At 41.5% G+C, this 20,096-nt stretch overlaps 1 protein-coding gene across 1 annotated transcript in view; it reads right to left on the reverse strand.

The window, feature by feature from the left end:
• ADAMTS14 (ADAM metallopeptidase with thrombospondin type 1 motif 14) overlaps nt 1-20,096 on the reverse strand; it is a gene marked incomplete at its 3' end in the record, with an annotated part of 81,131 nt that overhangs the window by 17,995 nt on the left and 43,040 nt on the right. Inside the window, exons 7-14 of the mRNA XM_083364902.1 lie at nt 18,914-19,019; nt 17,832-17,975; nt 15,416-15,548; nt 13,841-13,954; nt 12,022-12,170; nt 10,221-10,396; nt 8,538-8,671; nt 1,672-1,795 (exon numbers count right to left, since the gene is read on the reverse strand). Of these exons, the coding sequence (XP_083221028.1) occupies nt 1,672-1,795; nt 8,538-8,671; nt 10,221-10,396; nt 12,022-12,170; nt 13,841-13,954; nt 15,416-15,548; nt 17,832-17,975; nt 18,914-19,019 (1,080 nt within the window). The remainder of the gene's footprint in view (nt 1-1,671; nt 1,796-8,537; nt 8,672-10,220; nt 10,397-12,021; nt 12,171-13,840; nt 13,955-15,415; nt 15,549-17,831; nt 17,976-18,913; nt 19,020-20,096) is intronic.

Consider the following 20,096-nt stretch of genomic DNA (forward strand, 5'->3'; position numbering starts at 1 on the left):
TACAGGAATGTGGGACATTTATAAACTTGTCACAGGCTCACACAAGCCAGGTTAGTTCTTTTTTTTTTCATTTTAACAAAAGACTGATGCTTCATCGTATAAATTATAGTGCATCTTATCTTACATTCCTCCATTAGCCTCCAATCGGTAGCCAGCAATGTAGGTCCCATTTCCTCATGGCGAGGACTTTGAAAAAAGGAAAAGAAATTCCTTCTCTAACTGATTCAATCCATGCCCAACAAACGCAGGGCTCGTATGTGGGCAGTCAGGATATGTGCAGTGGATCACTTCTTGGGAGAACAGGAGGAACTGCGTCAAAACAACTGGATATATTTCCCTCCTTTTTTTGAGGGAAATAAAGCTGGGCACTTTGAAATATTCAAAAGGGCCCATCTTCTAGTAGCCTCACGTTATAGCAAACATCAAGACCTATATTTATTTTAATATCACTTGGAGTGATACATCCAAGTGGGTATAGTTGGGTATAGTTCCTTAGGAGCTACCATAATTAAAGATCAGGATGCCAGTCTCATGACAGTCACCTGTCTTCTAAGGTGACCTGTTTCATTCCTTGTTACGTCTCTCCACCTGCCCTTGAAATAGCTTGCTCTTCATTCAACAATTTATCAGAAACTCCATCTTTGCCCATTCACCTCATTTTTTTTAAAAAAATCATAGCATATTATTGGAAAGTTCAGTTTTAATTATTGGATGTAAGTTTCCATCTATTCTCTGCCCATCATCCAGATTCTGCTGGAGAAACAGGCGACAAATGCCACCTTAGAGCAATATCTCTGTTGCCGTGGAAATTATCAGCAAAACAATTGGCTAAACTTTTACTTATAGTTGAGTTCACTTGTAATAACTCAGTTCAGGCCTCCACTCAGAGGTTCCCATTTCAGACTACCTATAACCACCACCCATGTCTGCTACTGAACTTTTCCAGTTGTCTTTTTTTCTAGAAGCCTGCCACTTTCTCTAGGTACTTCAAATTTTCTTAAATATCACCTGGATCATGTCAAGCCCTCCTAAAAGCAATTTGCTGTCACAGCTAAGAAAGTGTTATTCACTCCTGGAAGTCAATGTCTGGCTTTCTATCCAAAGTAGAGCAGCTAACAGGATCTAGCTGACTTTGGCTGATCTCAAAAATATCTAAACAGGGTTGCATTGGTAAACAATCAAGAAATGATAGTGTGGACGGCTAGAGTGGTTAGCTAAACTAGTTAGGTGGGAAAACATTCCAAAAATCATAAGCAGCAGCCGTTTCCATATTACTGTCAACACCCATAGGCTTTCCCTACAGCAGGGGTCTTCAAACTTGGCCCTTTTATGACTTGTGGACTTCAACTCCCAGAATTCCTCAGCCAGGCAAGCTGGCTGAGGAATTCTGGGAGTTGAAGTCCACAAGTCATAAAAGGACCAAGTTTGAAGACCCCTGCCCTGTAGCTTCCAAGAGCTGATTATAATATTATCTTTACATTATATTATCTTCCATAACTATCAAGAACTCAAAAAACCTAAAAGAGGACGGAAGCACATTATTTATGTTAAGAGAACTGCTATGGAACGCCAAGACTATGCTGAAGTATAGAAGACTGTGTTTACCTTTAATTGTGATGCTAAATCCACTATCATTACCTTTTCAAGTAGCATTTGTTCTTCCATTCTCACCTGACTGCTTGGGGGTTTTGACCAAAGTCCCCTTCACTGTTCTACAATGGGAATTGTCACCCCCGCAAACACCACACTTGTCATCCTCCTTCAGAGAACCTATTTCTCTGTCGCACCCAACATGCTGCCATTCAAAGAAGAAAAACACATGATTAAGAAATGGGGTTAAGGATGCAAAATCAAAACGGCAATTCTTCAAATGAACTCGGAACAGGCCTTGCAGAGTACAGTGAAATATTTCTCTGTATGACTGGATGATATACTTCAGTGTCTCTCAACCTTGGCAACTTTAAGCTGTGTGGACTTCAACTCCCAGAATTCCGCAGCTGGTATTGATTTACTTTGTGGGCAAGCATCAGATTTAACCAAATAAGCCTACTTATGTTTATATTTTAAAAGAGCCTTACAAATCAATAAAACGTATTTTAAAATCAAAACAAAAGTTTAAAAAAATCTATATAATTGCATTTCCTGGTTTGCCAATGTATTTCTTTCAGATATTCCTCATATGGTTTATTCCTAGGCCTGGCATTTTCTACTGGAACTTAAAACATATTATGGATATTCTGCTGTATATGGCAGTGGCTCTTCAGAACTGTGACTCAAGATGTACCTTTCACTTTTTCTGTGGCTGCACATTTCATGGGAAGATTATTTATTCATGTATATATTGTTTGTGTGTTTATCTTCTGTATCCCTAATCTGCTTTCAATAAAACCTAGTTCATGTTCTGCCTTGGAAGGCAGAAAATGCTGAACTTTGCAGCTGAGGAGCACGACGTTATGAATGTGTTTAAAGCATCATTGCTGAAATGTTTTAGAACAACAGACTCCCATCCAGGTCTTTCCAGATAGTTCTGGTGGCACAGCTGGTCCTCGACACAACCATTAACCTATGACCATTTTTCACACTTATTGTTTGGTTCGAATTGACGAGGACTCAGAGTGGTTAACACTGAACGAGTTTATTGAATACACAAAGTCAACTGTCAAATGTCAAATGTTGCAACCCTTTTATAGAGAAAGCGTTTGAACTGTAACCAATACAAACAGTCTGTTTTCCCGCTCCTTGGTTGTGGCGTCCAATGATTGCACCTTATTTTCCCGCTTTAAACCTTGCAAAGCTGCACAGTGTTTGCAATCTCTTTCATGGCTTATTGCTAACTATTTACATACACAACACCCCTTACCCCCCAGTTGGTGTCATTTCTTTACAAAATCCATTAGGTATTTTGGTGGCCTATGTATTCTAGAAGGGTATCTGTTACTTTGGCTGCTAGGGACCCTTCTTCCTGGTTGACTGCTTGGCTGCTGGTTACCATGCTGGTTACTACTAGACCTGGGCTCAGGGTTACTGGCTTCAGATGTACTGCCTTGTGTATTAGGTTGTGTTTGGGATTCAGTTGTCACTGGCCTACTTCGCAGGGGTATTTCCCAATCAATTGGACTGAATTGTTGTTGATGGGCATCAGGAAATATGTCATCTTGCCCAACCACTACACCACTTTCTGGCCTAATGTTATCTGTACTGTTTGCCCTTACTGAGCTTTGGTCCCCCTCAGCTGGCACACACCCACTAGATCTTTTCCTCAGCTGGTCTATGTGTCTTTTACAGATCCTATTCCCTTCCCCCTCAATGATGTATGATAGGGGACCTAAGATTTCAGTTACCACCCCAGGAATCCATTTATCCCCTTGGGCGTAGTTCCTGGCCCAAATCAAGTCCCCCACTTCAAATGTTCTGTTAGGAATGTCTAATTCAATGTTTGGTTGGAGTCGGTCAGGGTGTAGTCTGTCCAACTTGGTCAAGATTTTCCTTCCCCACCTCATTTCAGCTGGACTTTTCCCTGTCGCCGAACAAGGGGTTGTGTGTTGAGCCAACAAGAACTCAGCTAGTCTCTGATGCCAGTCACCTCGAATGATTCTTTTAAGCGCGTCCTTTGTGGTCCTCACGTTCCTTTCAGCCAATCCGTTGGTGGAGGGGTGGAAGGGTGCAGAAGTCTTATGCTTAATCGAGTTGGCCTTGAGGAAATCCTGAAATTCAATAGATGTGAATTGTGGCCCGTTATCAGACACTATTAAATCCGGCAACCCATGAGTGGCAAAGAGGCCCCTTAATGCCTTTATTGTTCTGCCTGCCGTTACTGAACTGACCGGTACTACTTCTAGCCATCTAGAGTAGCTGTCGACCACTACAAGGAACGTTAACCCCTGGAAAGGTCCAGCGAAGTCAATATGAATCCTGGACCAAGGATTCCTAGCTAGCTCCCATTTATGTGTGCGGATGTGTTGTTGTTCAGGCCTGGAACGTTGGCACAGATGGCAATTGGCAACGCATTCCTCAATGTCTTGGTCCAATCCTGGCCACCACAAGTGACTCCTAGCCAGGGCCTTCATCCTTACTATTCCGGGGTGTCCCTCATGCAATTCAAATAGAATAGCTGATTTGTGGATTTCTGGAATTACTACACGAGTTCCCCAAAGTAAGCAACCCATATGAACTGATAGTTCATCTTTCCTTCTGAAAAATGGACTGTATTTTACGTCCGGGTTGGCGTTGGGCCAACCGCTCATGACCCAGGCCATTACTCTCCTTAAGATGAGGTCCTTATTGGTTGCCTCAGCTATGTCTTTAGCAGTTAGGGGCAGATCAGGAATATCTTGTAGGGACATTACTTGTCCCACTGGGGCAGGGTCCTCCTCTGTTGTGCTAAGGGGCAATCTGCTAAGAGCGTCTGCATGACCCATGTCCTTACCTGGTCGGTATTGGAGGGAAAATGAATATGCTGAGAGGAAAATGGACCATCTCAGCATCCTGGGAGACATAATTTGGGGAGTCTGTTTATCTGTGGTAAACAGTCCCAGCAGGGGTTTGTGGTCTGTCAGTATTGTAAAGTTCCTGCCATACAGGTAGTCGTGGAACTTTTTAACTCCTGCCACTATGGCTAAAGCTTCCCGGTCAATTTGAGCATAGTTCCGCTCTGCCTTGGTTAGTGTGCGGGAGTAGTAAGCAATGGGTCTTTGCATTCCCTGGGTGTCTAAATGGCTGATTACTGCCCCAACGCCATAAGGCGAAGCATCGCACGCCAGGTAGATTGGTCTGTTTTCTATAAAGTGGGTTACAGTTGAGCTACTGGAAAGGATATCTTTTAAGGTCTGGAAACTCGTTTTGTGCTTGTCTTGCCAATGCCAAGGGGTCTTCTTATCTAAAAGCCTGTGCAGTGGTTCTGCAATGGCAGCCTTATGTGGCACAAAAGTGTGATAAAAATTTACCAAGCCTAGGAAGGCCTGTAGCTCAGCCTTGTTCCTTGGTTCAGGCGCCCCTTTTATTGCTTTAATTTTTTCAGGGGTAGGGTGGACTCCGCTTTTGTCAATCCTGAACCCCAAAAAATCAGTGGATTTAACCCCTATGCTACATTTTTCCTTTTTTAATTTTAATCCAGCCTTTCTAAATCTACCCAGTACCTGTTCCAGTCGCTCTACTAACATTCCTTCATCTTTTCCAGCTATTAGGACATCATCAAAGTAAGGGCATACTCCAGGTATGCCCTTTAAGGTCCTCTCCATCACTTCTTGAAAGATGCCTGGAGCTGCTGCAATTCCAAATTGCAGTCTGTGGACTCGGAACGCCCCCTTGTGGGTAACAATTGTCTGTGCCTCTGCCGCCTCTTTGGAAACAGTCAACTGTAAGTACGCATGCGCCAAGTCGAGCTTGGCGAAGATGGCGGCGTCCTGGATCGTGGCGAGGACCTGCTTCACCGTCGGGACCGGGTAAGCATGCTTTTTCATTCCAATGTTGAGGGTCGCTTTGTAGTCGGCGCAGATCCTCACATCCCCATTGGGTTTGAGGGGTGTGACGATCGGCGTCTCCCACAAACCGCCCTCGACAGGTTCTAAAACTCCGAGGCCTACAAGCCGGTCGAGCTCGGCCTCGATTTTTTCTTTTAAGGCAAAAGGTACCCTCCGGGCCTTTAGCCTGATTGGATTTACTGAGGGGTCTAGGTTAAAATTAATGGGGGGCCCTTTGTACTTGCCTAGAGATCCATCGAATACGTCTGCAAATTCTTTGCAGACGGATTCGAGGGTCTTATTTCTAATCACAGAATTTATTCCCCCTATCCAAATTCCCAGGGCAGGAAACCAATTAAGCCCTATTAAGCTAGTCCTATTCCCCTCCGTAACTACCAAATCTAAGACCCCCTTAAACCCCTTAAAGTTTACTCTAAGGCTGGTCTTTCCTTTTACGATTATTGGACTTTTTTGGAAGTCCATTAATTGAATATTTGTTGGACTAAGTGGAATTCTTTTTCCGCTTAGTTGTTCAATTTTCTCCAGGGTTTCAGTGGAAATTATCGACACTGAAGCCCCAGAGTCGATTTCCATTCTGCAAGGAACCCCTTGCAGAAGGACTGTGATTTTTAATTTTCCGTCCGGAAAATTGTGCCCCCTTCCCTGCCGTTTCCGATTGACTCGGGCCACCTCCCATAGGTTTGGAAATTTCGCCCGGGATCTAGGGGTCTCCTTGCCACTAGCATTGGGGGTTACCTTACCCTCTGGCCACACATCGACTTCATTCAGACGGGAGTCCCGGACGCGGTTTCTGCAGATGGCCTGGATGTGGCCGGTCTTGCCACAAGCCCTGCACTTGGCGGTGCGGAATCGGCAGGAAGCGCGGGGATGGTTGCCGCCACAGCTGCCACATCGGTTCTGGGTGTCGTTGTCGCGCGGTCTGGTTGCGGTGTCCCGCCACGGTCGTTGTGCCCCGGTCGGTGGTCTTTGCGGTGTTGCGGGTTGTTGCCGGCGGCCGGGTTCGGGCCCCTCGCTTCTAAGTTGTCTGGGTGCCATCTTTCCAAATCGCCTGGAGACTTCGGCGATCTCTTCCTCCCACTGCTGATCCACCTCCCCGCAGTCCACATAGCCCTCTTGGTTAATTTCAGGTGCTGTCGCCATGCTACTGCGGGGGGGGTCGCGATACCCGGTTGACTCATACGTTAGGAGTTCGTCGAGCACTTCCTGTAAATCGCCGGTAGGTTTGGCGATTATTCTATTTTGTAATTGTTCATCGCGTAAGCCCAGCACGACTCTGTCCCGAATCCTAATTTCTAAATTATCGTATTTGCAACGTACTGCGGCTTCCCTGACGGCAGCGACGAATTTCTGTATGGACTCCCCCGGTCTCTGATTTCTCTTCTCGAAGATGCGCCGCCAAAAAAGTTCGGACCTTCGGGGAGTAAAGTGAACCTTTAGTTTTGCAAGGAGGTCGGCATAGGGCACGCTGGAGACTGGTTGTGGCTGGCACAGCCCGACAGCGACTCTGTAGACCGGTGTGCCGCAAATTGTCAAAAGTGCCGCCGCTTTTTTTCGGTCGTCGGTGATTCCGTTCACTAACAGGAATCCTTCGACCTGACCAATGTATTCTTCCCAATCTTCGGGGAAGTTAGGGTCAAATTCCTTCAGTGACCCGATTTGCGCCATTCGGAGAATTTTTTTTTTCCTATTTTGCCGCGGCCGCTCGGTTGACTGTGACTCGCTCTGACTTTGCCGCCTTCACGACAATTCTTCCTAATCTCTGGTCTTCTGTCAATCCCACCTTCGTCGCCAGTTGTTTGGTTCGAATTGACGAGGACTCAGAGTGGTTAACACTGAACGAGTTTATTGAATACACAAAGTCAACTGTCAAATGTCAAATGTTGCAACCCTTTTATAGAGAAAGCGTTTGAACTGTAACCAATACAAACAGTCTGTTTTCCCGCTCCTTGGTTGTGGCGTCCAATGATTGCACCTTATTTTCCCGCTTTAAACCTTGCAAAGCTGCACAGTGTTTGCAATCTCTTTCATGGCTTATTGCTAACTATTTACATACACAACACTTATGACTGTTGCAGCATGTTCTGTTCCAGCCTACGACTGGCCCTGTTTGTGTGTCAGGGACAACCCCTTTTTCCTTTTTACAGTCAATAGGCTGGAAAAACCCAACCCAAATTTATTTACAGTTCAAACAAAAAAGCAACAGAATATTTCCTTCAATAAATGAATCAAAATATCAAACAACAGTCAACAAACAAGAGTTAAACAGAAGTAGCAAGAACAGACCAGGAATTCTCTTAGAATGTCTCCAAACAGTTGCCTTCAGCAACCAGCCCCGTCCACACCTTCCCCTTTTATTATCAGTCCCAAGGCGTGGCTTCTCACTACCTTCTCCTTCTCTCACTGAGTTGCCTCATTGATTTGCTCTGCTCTGCTGGATTGCCTTCTGCTTCTAGTGTCTCTGAAAAGATTCAGCTGTGACTCTTCTGAGTCCGACACCTCGTAGTCACACAGCTGAGCCTCATGAGGAATATAACTGGAGGGGCCAGGCTGAGAGTCCTGCAGTGCATCAGAGCCTCCCTCTGACACCAAAGGCTCTCCAACCCCCCCTCCTCCTCCTCAGATTCATCAGACTTAGCTGCTGGGAGCACAGGCTGACACTGAATCACAAGACAGCATCCCTATGATTACATGATCAAAATTCGGGTGGTTGGCAACTGGCATGTACGTATGACAGTTGCACTGTCCCAGCTGGCTTTCAACAAGCAAAGTCAATGTGGGGAGCCGGATTTACTAAATGAATGCATGATTCTCTCCAAAACTATAGTGATTCACTTAACAACTGTGGCAAGGTCATAAAATGAAGCAAAACTCACTTAACAACTTCCTTGATTAGCAATGGAAATTTGGGGCTTAATTGTGGTGACAAGTCGAGAACTGTCTGCTTAACTTTACCATGGCCATCCCTGGCACTGAAATCAGAGAGTGTCTGTCACATATCTATTATAACTAATTTCAGAAAAGTTTCTAAAACTTGGAATGGACCTGCAAGTTACATACCACACATTCACCCCTTACACAGATACTGTATGGATCTCTGTAGGTGCACCTGGTACCATCGTGAACAACCTGATTCATAAATACCACATCTCCAGTTTCCTCAGACTGGCAAATTAGTTCACATTTCTGGGCATCTGCAGAAAAATAAAATACATAGAAAAGATCAGTTCTATGTTCTGGTAATTGAGATGAGTAGTGGAACTCTGTATTTACAATTCAACTTCCTGGGAATCAAGGAAACCAATCTATGATAGTTTCTTCCTCCTAGCAATTCATCCTTATTTACAAAGAGATACTAAGGCCTAAACCTGACACGTCCAACCTTAGCAGCTTTAAGACGTGGATTTCAGCTCCCAGAATTCTCCAGCCATCATGGCTGGCTAGAAAATTCTGGGAGTTAAAATCCACAAGTCTTAAAATTGCTAAGGTTGGACACTCCTGGCTTAAATCATGGGCTCATATGCAAATGGAACATGTGGATTATAGTAACATAAAATATTCTTCAGTAAATATATTCAGAGATAATGAATCAATGTTACTGCTTCAACATGAGTTGAAGCATCTTCTGGATATTTCTATACATTCATAAAAGTTTTGATCTGAAGGGTTGACACATTGCATGATTTCATTCATCCAATATAGAAGAATAGCCATGCATTGAAGTTGGACGAGGACTAGGGTGATAGCAAGTCATTCCATAGTGATTATTCATGTAGTATTGACCCTGTTTGGCACATTGGTCTCAAATATTAGCAAAGAGTACTCAGAACACACAGAGTATATTTTATGCATAGACCTCTCACTTCAAGGAAAAATCGCACAACAATAAGAGGAGAATTAACTAACATGGTCCCTCATCTGATTCTCAGTGGACAAGATAGTCTTATGAATTGGATTCTTTATGGTTACTGATCACTAGGGTAGTGACATCTCATGGAGAAGTCACCGAAGTGAATAGAATAGAATTCTTTATTGGCCAAGTATGATTGGACACACAAGGAATTTGTCTCTGGTGCGTAAGCTCTCAGTACATACACACAACAGGTGATAAATCATGATCATAAACAGCATAAAAATACATTCATCATAAATCATAAGATAAGTGACAGTCATAGTATACTAAATAAGCAAACAACATAAATCATACTAGGATACTAAATAAAACAATTATATAAATTATAAGGTACAAGCACCAAATTATCGTCACAAGAAGATAAGGAGATAGGTAATAGGAAAGATGAGGAGAATAATTGTAATACAGCATTACTAGGTAGTTTGACAGTGTTGTACGAATTAGTTGTTTACCAGAGGGATGGCATGGGGGGGAAAACGGTTCTTGTGTCTAGTTGTTCTGGCTTGCAATGCCTTATAGCATCGTCTTGAGGGAAGACATTAAAGCAGTTTATGTCCAAGATCTACAGACCCCCTCACATCCTGGACACATTTTACAATTACTGCAGTAATAGCTCTTTAACAAGAAGGAGGAGTGAGTTTCTGCAGTGTAAAGTACAGGCAACTTCAAATTTACTCATTGCTCTTTCTATGCTTGAATAGCACTTTTTATTGTAGAAATAGGGTAGGATCCATGTTTCTATTGTTCAAAAAGTATTATTATTATTATTATTATTATTATTATTATTATTATTATTATTATTATTATTATTATTATTATTATTAATTTACCCTCAGGGTGCTCATAGGGAAGCCAGGTGTGCTTAGAGTTTTCATGGATGTAATAAGAGTTCCGCTTGGAACACTGCTGGGCATGAAAATCCTCATAGGGACCTTGGCACTCTTCGGCGTTGCAGACTTGATATTCATACGTAGCACCTGGACACTGACGGCCACCATAAGCTGGGCTGGAAAACAAACAAAGAGCCAGATAAGGACCAGAGCACTCAAATTCTGCAGCCCAAGGCAAGCAGGAAGGGCATTCGGTTTCATTCATTGTAATTCTTTCTCTTGTTGGTTTATATAAATGAATAAAAATTATATTTACATTGTGTGGTTTTTTTTAAAAAAAATCTCAAAGCAGGCATACAATGCATATAATGGAAACATCTGCAAGTAAAGTGTATTTACTATTAACAATAAGCTCTAAGACAGAGGTCCTCAACCTTTTGGGCACCAGGGACTGGTTCCGTGGAGAGAGGTTTTTCCACGGACCGGAGAGTGCGTGGTTTTGTGTGCTACCTGCATCCCACGGATGGGGCTTTGCTTGTTTGTGCAGACTGGTTGCTGGCATGCTGCAGCATGGTATTGGTCCACGGACTGGGAGTTGGGGACCCCTCCTCAGATTACAATGAGATTCAGGCTTAGCCTCATCCGATCATCATTAGTACATTATTTATTTAATTTATTTTATTTATTTAATTATATTTTTATACCACCCTTCTCCCAAAGGACTCAGGGCGGTGTACAGGGCAATAAATATAAAAAAGCGGAATACAAAAGTTAAAAAACGATTAAATATTTAGCCCAGTTTAAAACAGTATTAAAACATATTTAAACCCCAACCCTAACCCATCAGACCAGGTCAGAACTGCTCGAATAGATATGTTTTTAAGTCGCGCCGGAAGGAGCGAAGGTCGGGGGCCGTCCGGAGCTCAACCGGCAAGCGGTTCCATAGGTCTGGCGCGCCCACAGAGAACGCCCTCCCCCTGGGGGCCACCAATCAGCATTCTTTGATCGGAGGCACCCTGAGGAGGCCCTCTCTGTGGGAGCGCACTGGACGGAGGGAAGTTGAACATTTACTCTAAATTTCCTGATGGATACACTTATCACTGAGGACAGATTAGCACTTCCTGCTGTGAAACTATGGTAACTAATGAAAATCTGTTGTTCTTCGAACGTTGCTCAGAACCACTGTAATATGATGCCCCAAAGGAATGTGACAGAATGAAGGAGTCAACCTTGAGAAAGATCTTTGCTGATAATTAAGACTGGCTTATAGCTAAGCAGCCACTGTCTAGCTCTAGTTTTATATTAGCTGTAGGTAGTAGTTTATTTAAGTGCACCCATTAAAAATACACAATATTTACAGACCTAATTTGTTAGAATTGACATTGTAGGCAGACAAAAACCGAAAGGCTATAAGGGGAAGAGAGACCATTCTCATATTTTGGCATTTATTAATTGTGCTATGATTTCTTGGCATAAAATCTTCTCTTTATTGTCAGCTATACTGGGGAGAGACCCAGTTTGGTGCAGTAGTTAAGGCACCAGGTCAGAAACTCAGAGACCATACATTCTAGTCCCACCTTAGACATCTGGGTGACCTTAGGCCAGTCACTTTCTCTGAGCCCTAGGAAATAGGCAACATCAACTTCTTTCCAAAATCTTGCCCAGAAAGTTGCAGTTGCCAGCAGTCAACACTGACTCAAAGGCACATCCACACCCACAAAAGTTCAGGGAACTATAGAGTTGCTCTGCTAAATAAGGTAGGTCCTCTTGACACCTTTATCCCACGGAGAACCAGACTTACGGTGGTCTGTTGCAGTTCCTGCTGCGGGAACGCACCCCACCCCCACAAGTCCTGGAGCAGGAACCAAATTTGGACCAGGAACTCCAGCCGCCATCTTGGCTGTAAGGTTGTTCTGAAGTCTTCCAGATGCAGTGACCCTTGAAACACCACTGGAACAGGAGAAGAAATAAGGGTTACCTGAACACCTGCCTCTTCATATCTGTCCAGTGTTAGTGAGGAGAGCAGTTCTACCGCCACAGAAGCACCCAGCTTTACAATAGGGTTCGGAATCTGTTCCTCCCACTTTCATTGGTCAGGCAGACAGGGATGACTGTGGAGCAATAAAGAAAGGTCTCAGGGGGGCCTGGGTGGCACAGGATAGTCATGAAAAAACCTTATCACTTCTAGAGCACCAACGTTGAATCTTGGCACAATCCAACAACATGCTGACTCCTATCCTTACCTTACTGTTTTTCCCCCACATCTATATTTTCCAGTGGGAAAAGCAAAAGGATATCATGGGAAGGCATTAAACCAGGAGACTTCAAACTCGGCAACTTTTAAGACTTCTGGACTTCAGCTCCCAGAATTTGCCAGCCATGGGGAATTCTGGGAGTTGAAGTCCACAAGTCTTAAAGTTACCAAGTTTAGAGACCCCTGCATTATGCCTACACTTGTATCTTCCATGAACGTAGCAAACCCAAAGTATGAACAGCAAACAGTCATAGGTTAAAAAGGAACAACTATCTTTTCACTATTAATCAGGAGGTGTGACCTGAAGCATTTTAGTGCTGCAGGAAATATCAAAATAAAAACCATCATTGCAAAATAACAACTACCATGAAAATGTACAAAGTGGTTTAACGTGAGATTTCAATCATTATTTATTGATGAGCCATGCTGGCACAATGGTTAGAATGCAATATTGCAGGCTAACTGTACCCACTGCCAGGAGTTTGATCCTGACCAGCTCAAGGTTGATTCAGCCTTCCATCCTTCAAGGTCAGTAAAATGAGGATCCAGATTGTTGGGAGCAAATATGCTGACTCTGTAAACCGCTTTGAGAGGGCTGTAAAGCACTGTGGAGCGGTATATAAATCTAAGTGCTATTGGTATTGCTATTGTTATGCATAGCCCATCCTACTGTCTCAGGCATTCAAAAATTAAATTCAGGCCTAATTTTTTTACAGCCACTCAAATTGTACAGAATGCCAGAATAGGAATTGCCAAAGTTATCTATGAGAAATACTAAGCGTGGGAAAGACTGTAACAAAAATAAGCAAGTTACTCTTTTGATTACAGGGGTAAATTCTGGGGATCCCATGCCTTTAGCTGCAGTTCCAGCATCTCTCCCCACTCCCCAATTATTTTGCATCAACATGGGAGGGGAGGTTGCTCATGCATTCTAGAAGTCACTTTAAACCTAGGGCATTGAGACACGGGTATATGAATCACAGCAAGCAAACAAATTTAACAGATAATCAACTTCATTGGTTAAAAGTGAAAACAATTAATTATTAATCAATTCATCAAAAGTAGTAACAAACATTGCTATTGAATTATTCAATTAATTTATTTCCTTCCCTTCTCTTTTTTGTCCTTTTGATGTGACACTTAGCAATTGGGTTGTCAGTCCCAAATGAGGACTAAACGAGGACTACTTTGTATTGTCCATTTGAAAAGAAAGAATATGCATATGAGGTAAAGGATAAAAAATGTATAACATTGTCCATTTTTGGCCCATAAGACATACAGTATGTCTGTCTGTCCATATATGGATGTAAAACTGTTTGGCCTCCGGCTAAAATGAGACTGAAATCTCACTCAACAGCACACCTACCTGGCCGGAAGCACACTCCGTTCCATCCAAAGGTGGCCCTTTCTTCGTTTTACAGAAATAAGGGTTGTCTGGATGGCTGCACCACAGCTGTTTGCAAGGGTCAAAAGTTCTGAACTGTAAAGGAGAAAGACCACATAAAACTCATTGCTCTTTCGCCATTTAAGCCAAATGTACTTTGCTTTGAACAATATTTTATCTTTTAATTTAGTGCAGTTGCAGCTCTACATTATAACTACAGTTTAAAAAGAAGAAGAAGTGGTATGCAGCCACTAAGGAATAATCTCATAAACTATGAATTGATTAAAGCAGGGGTCCTCAAACATGGCCACTTTAAGACATGTGGACTTCAACTCCCAGAATTCCCCAGCCGGCTACCGGGGAATTCCGGGAGTTGAAGTCCACAAGTCTTAAAGTGGCCATGTTTGAGGACCCCTGGATTAAAAGTTATCTGTTGTCCGCTACTTGCACAACTGCTGATCCAACAAGTTTGACATACATTCAAGATAAAGAGTTCAACATAGATTTTTTCCCCCAAACACATTTGCCTCGTTCAAAGCAAGATCTTATTTCTTCGTCTCAAAAGCTCATGATTCTTCCAATTTGAGATCAAATCAGGTGACTTCAAAGATACTCCCCTATATGGTGTTTCATGGCCTTCTTTAAGGATATTTTTACTATTATTTCCCAATATAGCAAGCCTGTGCAGGGGGATAGAATGGGAGAGTAGATAAATATATCATGAAATTATAATCATTTAAAAAGAAACATAATTTTAGGGACCTGGCAGACAGAATTTGCATGTTGATGTCATTGCACACATGTTGTCATTTTGGTGTGCCTTTTCTTTGATGCGGATTCTTATGAGACCAATCTCAGGCACCCACAAAAACATTATTTGTTATTTTAACTTGCAGCTTTATGGATAGAAAATATCCATTCACTCCCATAAAACAGATTGCCATTTAGTTTACCTACATATATTTGAGGGCCCACCACAAAGAAGAGGGGGCTCAACCTATTTTCCAAAGGCAAGATAAGAAACAATGGATGGAAACTAACCAAGGAGAGAAGCAACCTGGAACTAAGGAGAAATTTCCTGACAATGAGGACAATTAACCAGTGGAATAAGTTGCCTTCAGAAATCGTGGTTATTTCATCACTGGAGGCTTTTAAGAAGAGTCTGGACAGCCACTTGTCTGAAATAGTACAGGGTCTCATGCCTGAGCGGTGTGTGTGTGTGTGTGTGTGTGTGTGTGTGTGTGTGTGTGTTGGACTAGAAGACCTCCAAGGTCCCTTCCAACTCTTATTATTCTCTATTCTATATTCTCTACATAAGTTTCCCATCACACTATCATGAAAAGCTACTTCAGAGGCTGAAGGGATTCTGTGGAACTGAATGGAATAGGTCATCGGCAGCTGCAAGACATGGCAAGGGGACAAATCTAAAGCAAAGCCACCAGTGGGTTGAAGCCAACATGTGATTCATTAAGAAAAGAAACCCTAGGAATTAACAGAAGGAAGAAGAAATGGTTTCCCCCACACACACCAACACACCAACAACATTTCCATACTCACAGCTGTGCATGTTTTGTATCCCACACCAAAGTCAAAGCGGCATTGCTCATCCATAGTGTAATCAATTCCTGGCAATTCCGGGAGTCTGGGCCAGTCCTGCATAAAAGGGTCATCTAAGAGACAGTCATAAGAACTGCAGCACAAAAAACAGAGATTGTATATTAGAAATTAAATGTTCCTTGCAGATTCATTCAGCTGCTCCAAAAATCCTGGCACTCTATAAGTTTGCATTTTTTCCTGATCAAAAATTTGTTTCTCTTTTTGTTTCAAATGATACCTATATTGAAAAAGGATGCCAACCTTGATGAATGGCAGAAGGGTATTAATAAATTTATTTGGGCGGGGAAAAAACCAAGAGTTAAATTTAAGATTTTACAAGATGCTAGGGAAAGAGCGGGACTCAAGGCGCCGAATTTGAAACTGTATTATGATGCGGTGGCCTTGACATGGGTTAGCGATTGGCTTAATTTAACTAATAAGAGAATACTTCACCTTGAGGGTTGGGATTTGGTATATGGATGGCATGCATATTTGCTTTATGATAAAAAGGTGGATAGGGCTTTTAAATCTCATATTCTTAGAAGTGCCTTGTTATGTGTCTGGGAAAAGTATTATTATAAGTTAAATTATAAAATACTGATTTGGGGAATTCCTGGACACGCGATAAAAGGTGTATCTATGGGAGTGAGTTTGGATATGTTTTCCTATAAGGAATTACTTAGATTGGAAGAGAATGATTGGCAACTTAAATCATTAGATGAGTTAAGACAAGAAAACATAAGTTACTCTTGGTTTCAATATACCCAATTGAAAGCTAGGTGGAAGTTGGATCAGAAGGTTGGCATCACAATTACAGATGAAAATTTAGTAAAACAAATTAGAGATTTAAATTGTGCACATATAAAGGGGATATATAATGTTTTAATTGAATTGGATTCAGAAACGGAATTAGTTAAAGATTGTATGATAAAGTGGGCACAAAATATCCAGGAACCAATTCCGTTGGATACTTGGGAGGTAATTTGGGTTAGAAATGTTAAATTTACTCAGGCTCAAAATTTAAGAGAAAATTTTTATAAAATGTTTTATAGATGGCATCTGGATCCCAAGAAGTTGTCTAACATGTATCCTAACTTACAGTCTAAATGCTGGAGATGTGGTAGTTTAGAAGCCACCTATTTTCATATGTGGTGGACTTGCAGAAATATAAAAGCTTTTTGGGTTAAAATTTGGTGGAATATTCAAAAGATTTTTAAGAGAAAGATAAAGTTCTCTCCGCAATTGTTTTTATTGGGCATTGTTGTAGATTGTGATGTTAAAGAAACCAATTTGATGTTGAATATGATAACAGCAGCACGGTTACTGGTGGGACAATATTGGAAGAAGGATAGTTTGCCTACCATAGAAGAATGGGTGTTTAAAGTATTGAATCTTGCAGAAATGTCTAAGATTTCTGCTTATTTGAAGGATCATTCACAAGAAAGATATATTTCAGTTTGGAGGAGATGGATAGATTATATTCAGAATAAATATGGGACTAAAAAGTTCCATTTAGCTTATGAGTAGATTTTAGAGTGATAGTGTTATTAATTTTAGTGTTAGTACTTTGTATGTATCTATGTTAAAGGAGAGTTAAAGCACATTATGAATTTGGTTAATTTTATATTATGGATAATTTTTAGTTAGAATATGATTATTATTATTATATCTATAACCCTGTATTTAGCTCTGGGAAGCGGGGGGAGGAAGGGGGGTGGTTTGGGGTGGGTGGGTTTTGGGGATATTGTAAAAAAAATTTTTTTGTAAAACTCTTTAATAAAAAAAAAATTATGTCATCCTATTTCTACATTAGATTGTATATAATTTCTTCTCATCTGAAAGAAACTCCATACACATGCATTTTGTCCATGTCCTATCCATATTTCTTTGAGCACTTTTCCCCAATATTCTTAACTACGTATACATTATCTGAATTGCAAACTACTGCACATCGCAACTTTAAGCAAAGTTAAGATGCTTATTTATAAACTGCTTCCGGATTAGTCAGCAACACAAAAGCAAGCTTTGGAATAAAGAGTATTTTTCTCCAACCCCAATATTCAAGCTATTTGGCATTTTGTACCACCCTAATTGTTCTGTAAATTTTAAAGTCTTTTTGCTTCAACTGTATTCTTTCTTACCATTAATTTATCTGATACAAAATGAAACAGAATGATTTCAAAGCAATGAAGTTAAACTTACTGTATAAGATCTTAGTTGTTTTCTTGCAGATATTTCATTACCCAATATAGGTTCCCCATTAACATGTTACCTAGTTTGGGTAATTAAAAATCTGCAGGAAAACGAATTCAGAGAGCACCAAGGGCTCCTCATTTCAACCCTGAACTACAAATATTGCCCTTTATTGGAAACTTACTGTATATAACGATTCAACTCCTGTTTGCTACATCGGGACCAGTGATAACGGTGAAATGCAGCCTGAACTAGTGGTGCCATAATACTGCCCATGCCAGTCTCATCAGCACATTGGTTACCTTGTCCATCGTGTTCCATACCTAACCTGTTAAAAAATAAACCTTTGTTGTACAATATTTCCCAAGATCCATGAAGCACTAAATCATGAAACTGTATCAGCATTTTGAATAGCATTGAGTACCCTAGTACGTTTATTACCGTGTGGTCTGAAGTACGTACAATTGCTTTGGCTATTAATATAACCAGATCTGCTTTACTCATTAAAAGAAATGAAATGGGCCTACCTCTCCAAAAACATGGCCAGTCACTAATACGAGAGCAAGCGACTTGGTATCGTTTATATTTTGAGGAATAGTTGATACAACACGACTATGTTTTTCCAGAATCTGTTAACCTTTAGATATACAGGGAATTCTCGACTTAAGACAATAATTGAGCCCAAAGTTTCTATTGCTAAGAGAAGCAGTTGTTAAGTGAGTTTTGCCCCATTTTATAACCTCTTTTGCCACCGTTGTTAAGTGAATCACTGCAGTTGTTAAGTTAGTAACACAGTTGCTAAGTGAATCTGGCTTCCCCATTGACTTTGCTTGGCAGAAGGTCACAAAAGGTGATCACATGTTCCCGGGACACACCGCCACCCTCGTAAATAAGAGCCAGTCGCCAAGCGTCTGAATTTTGATCATGTGACCATCGGGACGCTGCAACAGTCGTGTGAAAAACAGTCATAAGTCATTTTTTTCCCAGTGCTGTTGTAACTTTGAACAGTCACTAAACAAATGGTTATAAGTTGAGGACTACTTAATACACCTACTGTGTGATGGTTGACAGCCAGGAGTTGACACCGAGGTTTTTAAACAAGGTCCTGGTATTAAAGTTCTCATTAATACGGAAAGTTTTAAGAACAGCTGAAGCAAAGGGCATCCAGGATATCCCGTGTTCTACCACAACTCCCTCAAAAAAGCAACAACCACAAAAAAAAAACAATCTGGAAGAACTGAAGAGCAACCTTTTCCAGTAACTTACACATGTCCTGTCTCATGAGCAACTACAAAGGCTGAAGAAAATCCATCCTCATGGTTCAGGGTGCAGCTACGCAGAGGGTGGCACATGCCAGTGATGGGAGCATAACCTGAAATAAGATGAAGGGATAAAACAAAGAACAAGAATGAAGCAGAGAGTCAAAAAGGGAGGGGGAGAGAGAGAAAATGAAAAAGAAAATATGAAAAAAAAAGGAACCTCATGCTGGAACTCTTTCAGTCGTATTTCACAGTCGCCCCCTCCTCTGGGAGAGAGAAATGTCTCAGAACTACTTAGCCTTATAAAGGGAAACCATGAAATTGTTCCATATGTTTCATGAAAGCAACTGTGCTTTGAACCATTAATCAAATGATCAGTGGCTTAAATTGAAGGACACGCTTACAGTGTATCATTCCCCTCCCCCAAAATTTGATCTAATAGCAATAAAAATATCAACCCCCCCGTCCTGCCCCCAAGTTATACCTAGCTAAATATAGACTACTAATTAAGTATTTTCACCTTCCAAGTGCTTGTTGCCAGTTTGGATTCTGGAGCCCCTGGCAAAAAGCAAAAAAGTTCACTGGCTCTTTTATGGACCACCATGTATGGCTGTGAGCTACATTCAGGATGATGAGTCACAAGCTGTAGGAAAAAAAATCTAAGCCTATTGGCAAGGAGAAATGATAGTGTACATACAAATGACTTTTGAATTCTGTTTAATCCGTCTCTTCACGTTTTCACACAGGCAGAAAAAGAAATAAATGCTCTGTGCCAATGTTTCTACGTTACTCATCCCACTCCTGATGTTTTTCTTCCTGAGATGTTTAACATCGCAAAATAGCTTTTCCCAGTTTGGTGATTCCAAAAATAGGCTGATTATGTTTGGCTTCAGAACTGGCAGAATAGAAGTTGCGGCACATTTGGTGTGAGAGTTGGACTTAAGAGGCCAGTACAATCTGTAGCACTACGAGGCAAGACTTGACTTGAATCGGTTCTTTTAATTATGCATGAAATCTTCATTTACAATGTTGCAACCCCAACAGCTCATTAGAAGAGGTCATAACAGGCCATTACAGGCAGTCCTCAACTTACAACCATCTAGTGGCCGTTTAAAGTTACAATGGCACTGAAAAAATTGATTTATGACCGTTCTTTACACTTACGATCACTGCAGCATCCGCAAGGCCAT

Source organism: Vipera ursinii (genome assembly GCF_947247035.1).
Source record: "Vipera ursinii genome assembly, chromosome: 5".
NCBI classification, from domain to species: Eukaryota; Metazoa; Chordata; class Lepidosauria; order Squamata; family Viperidae; genus Vipera; species Vipera ursinii.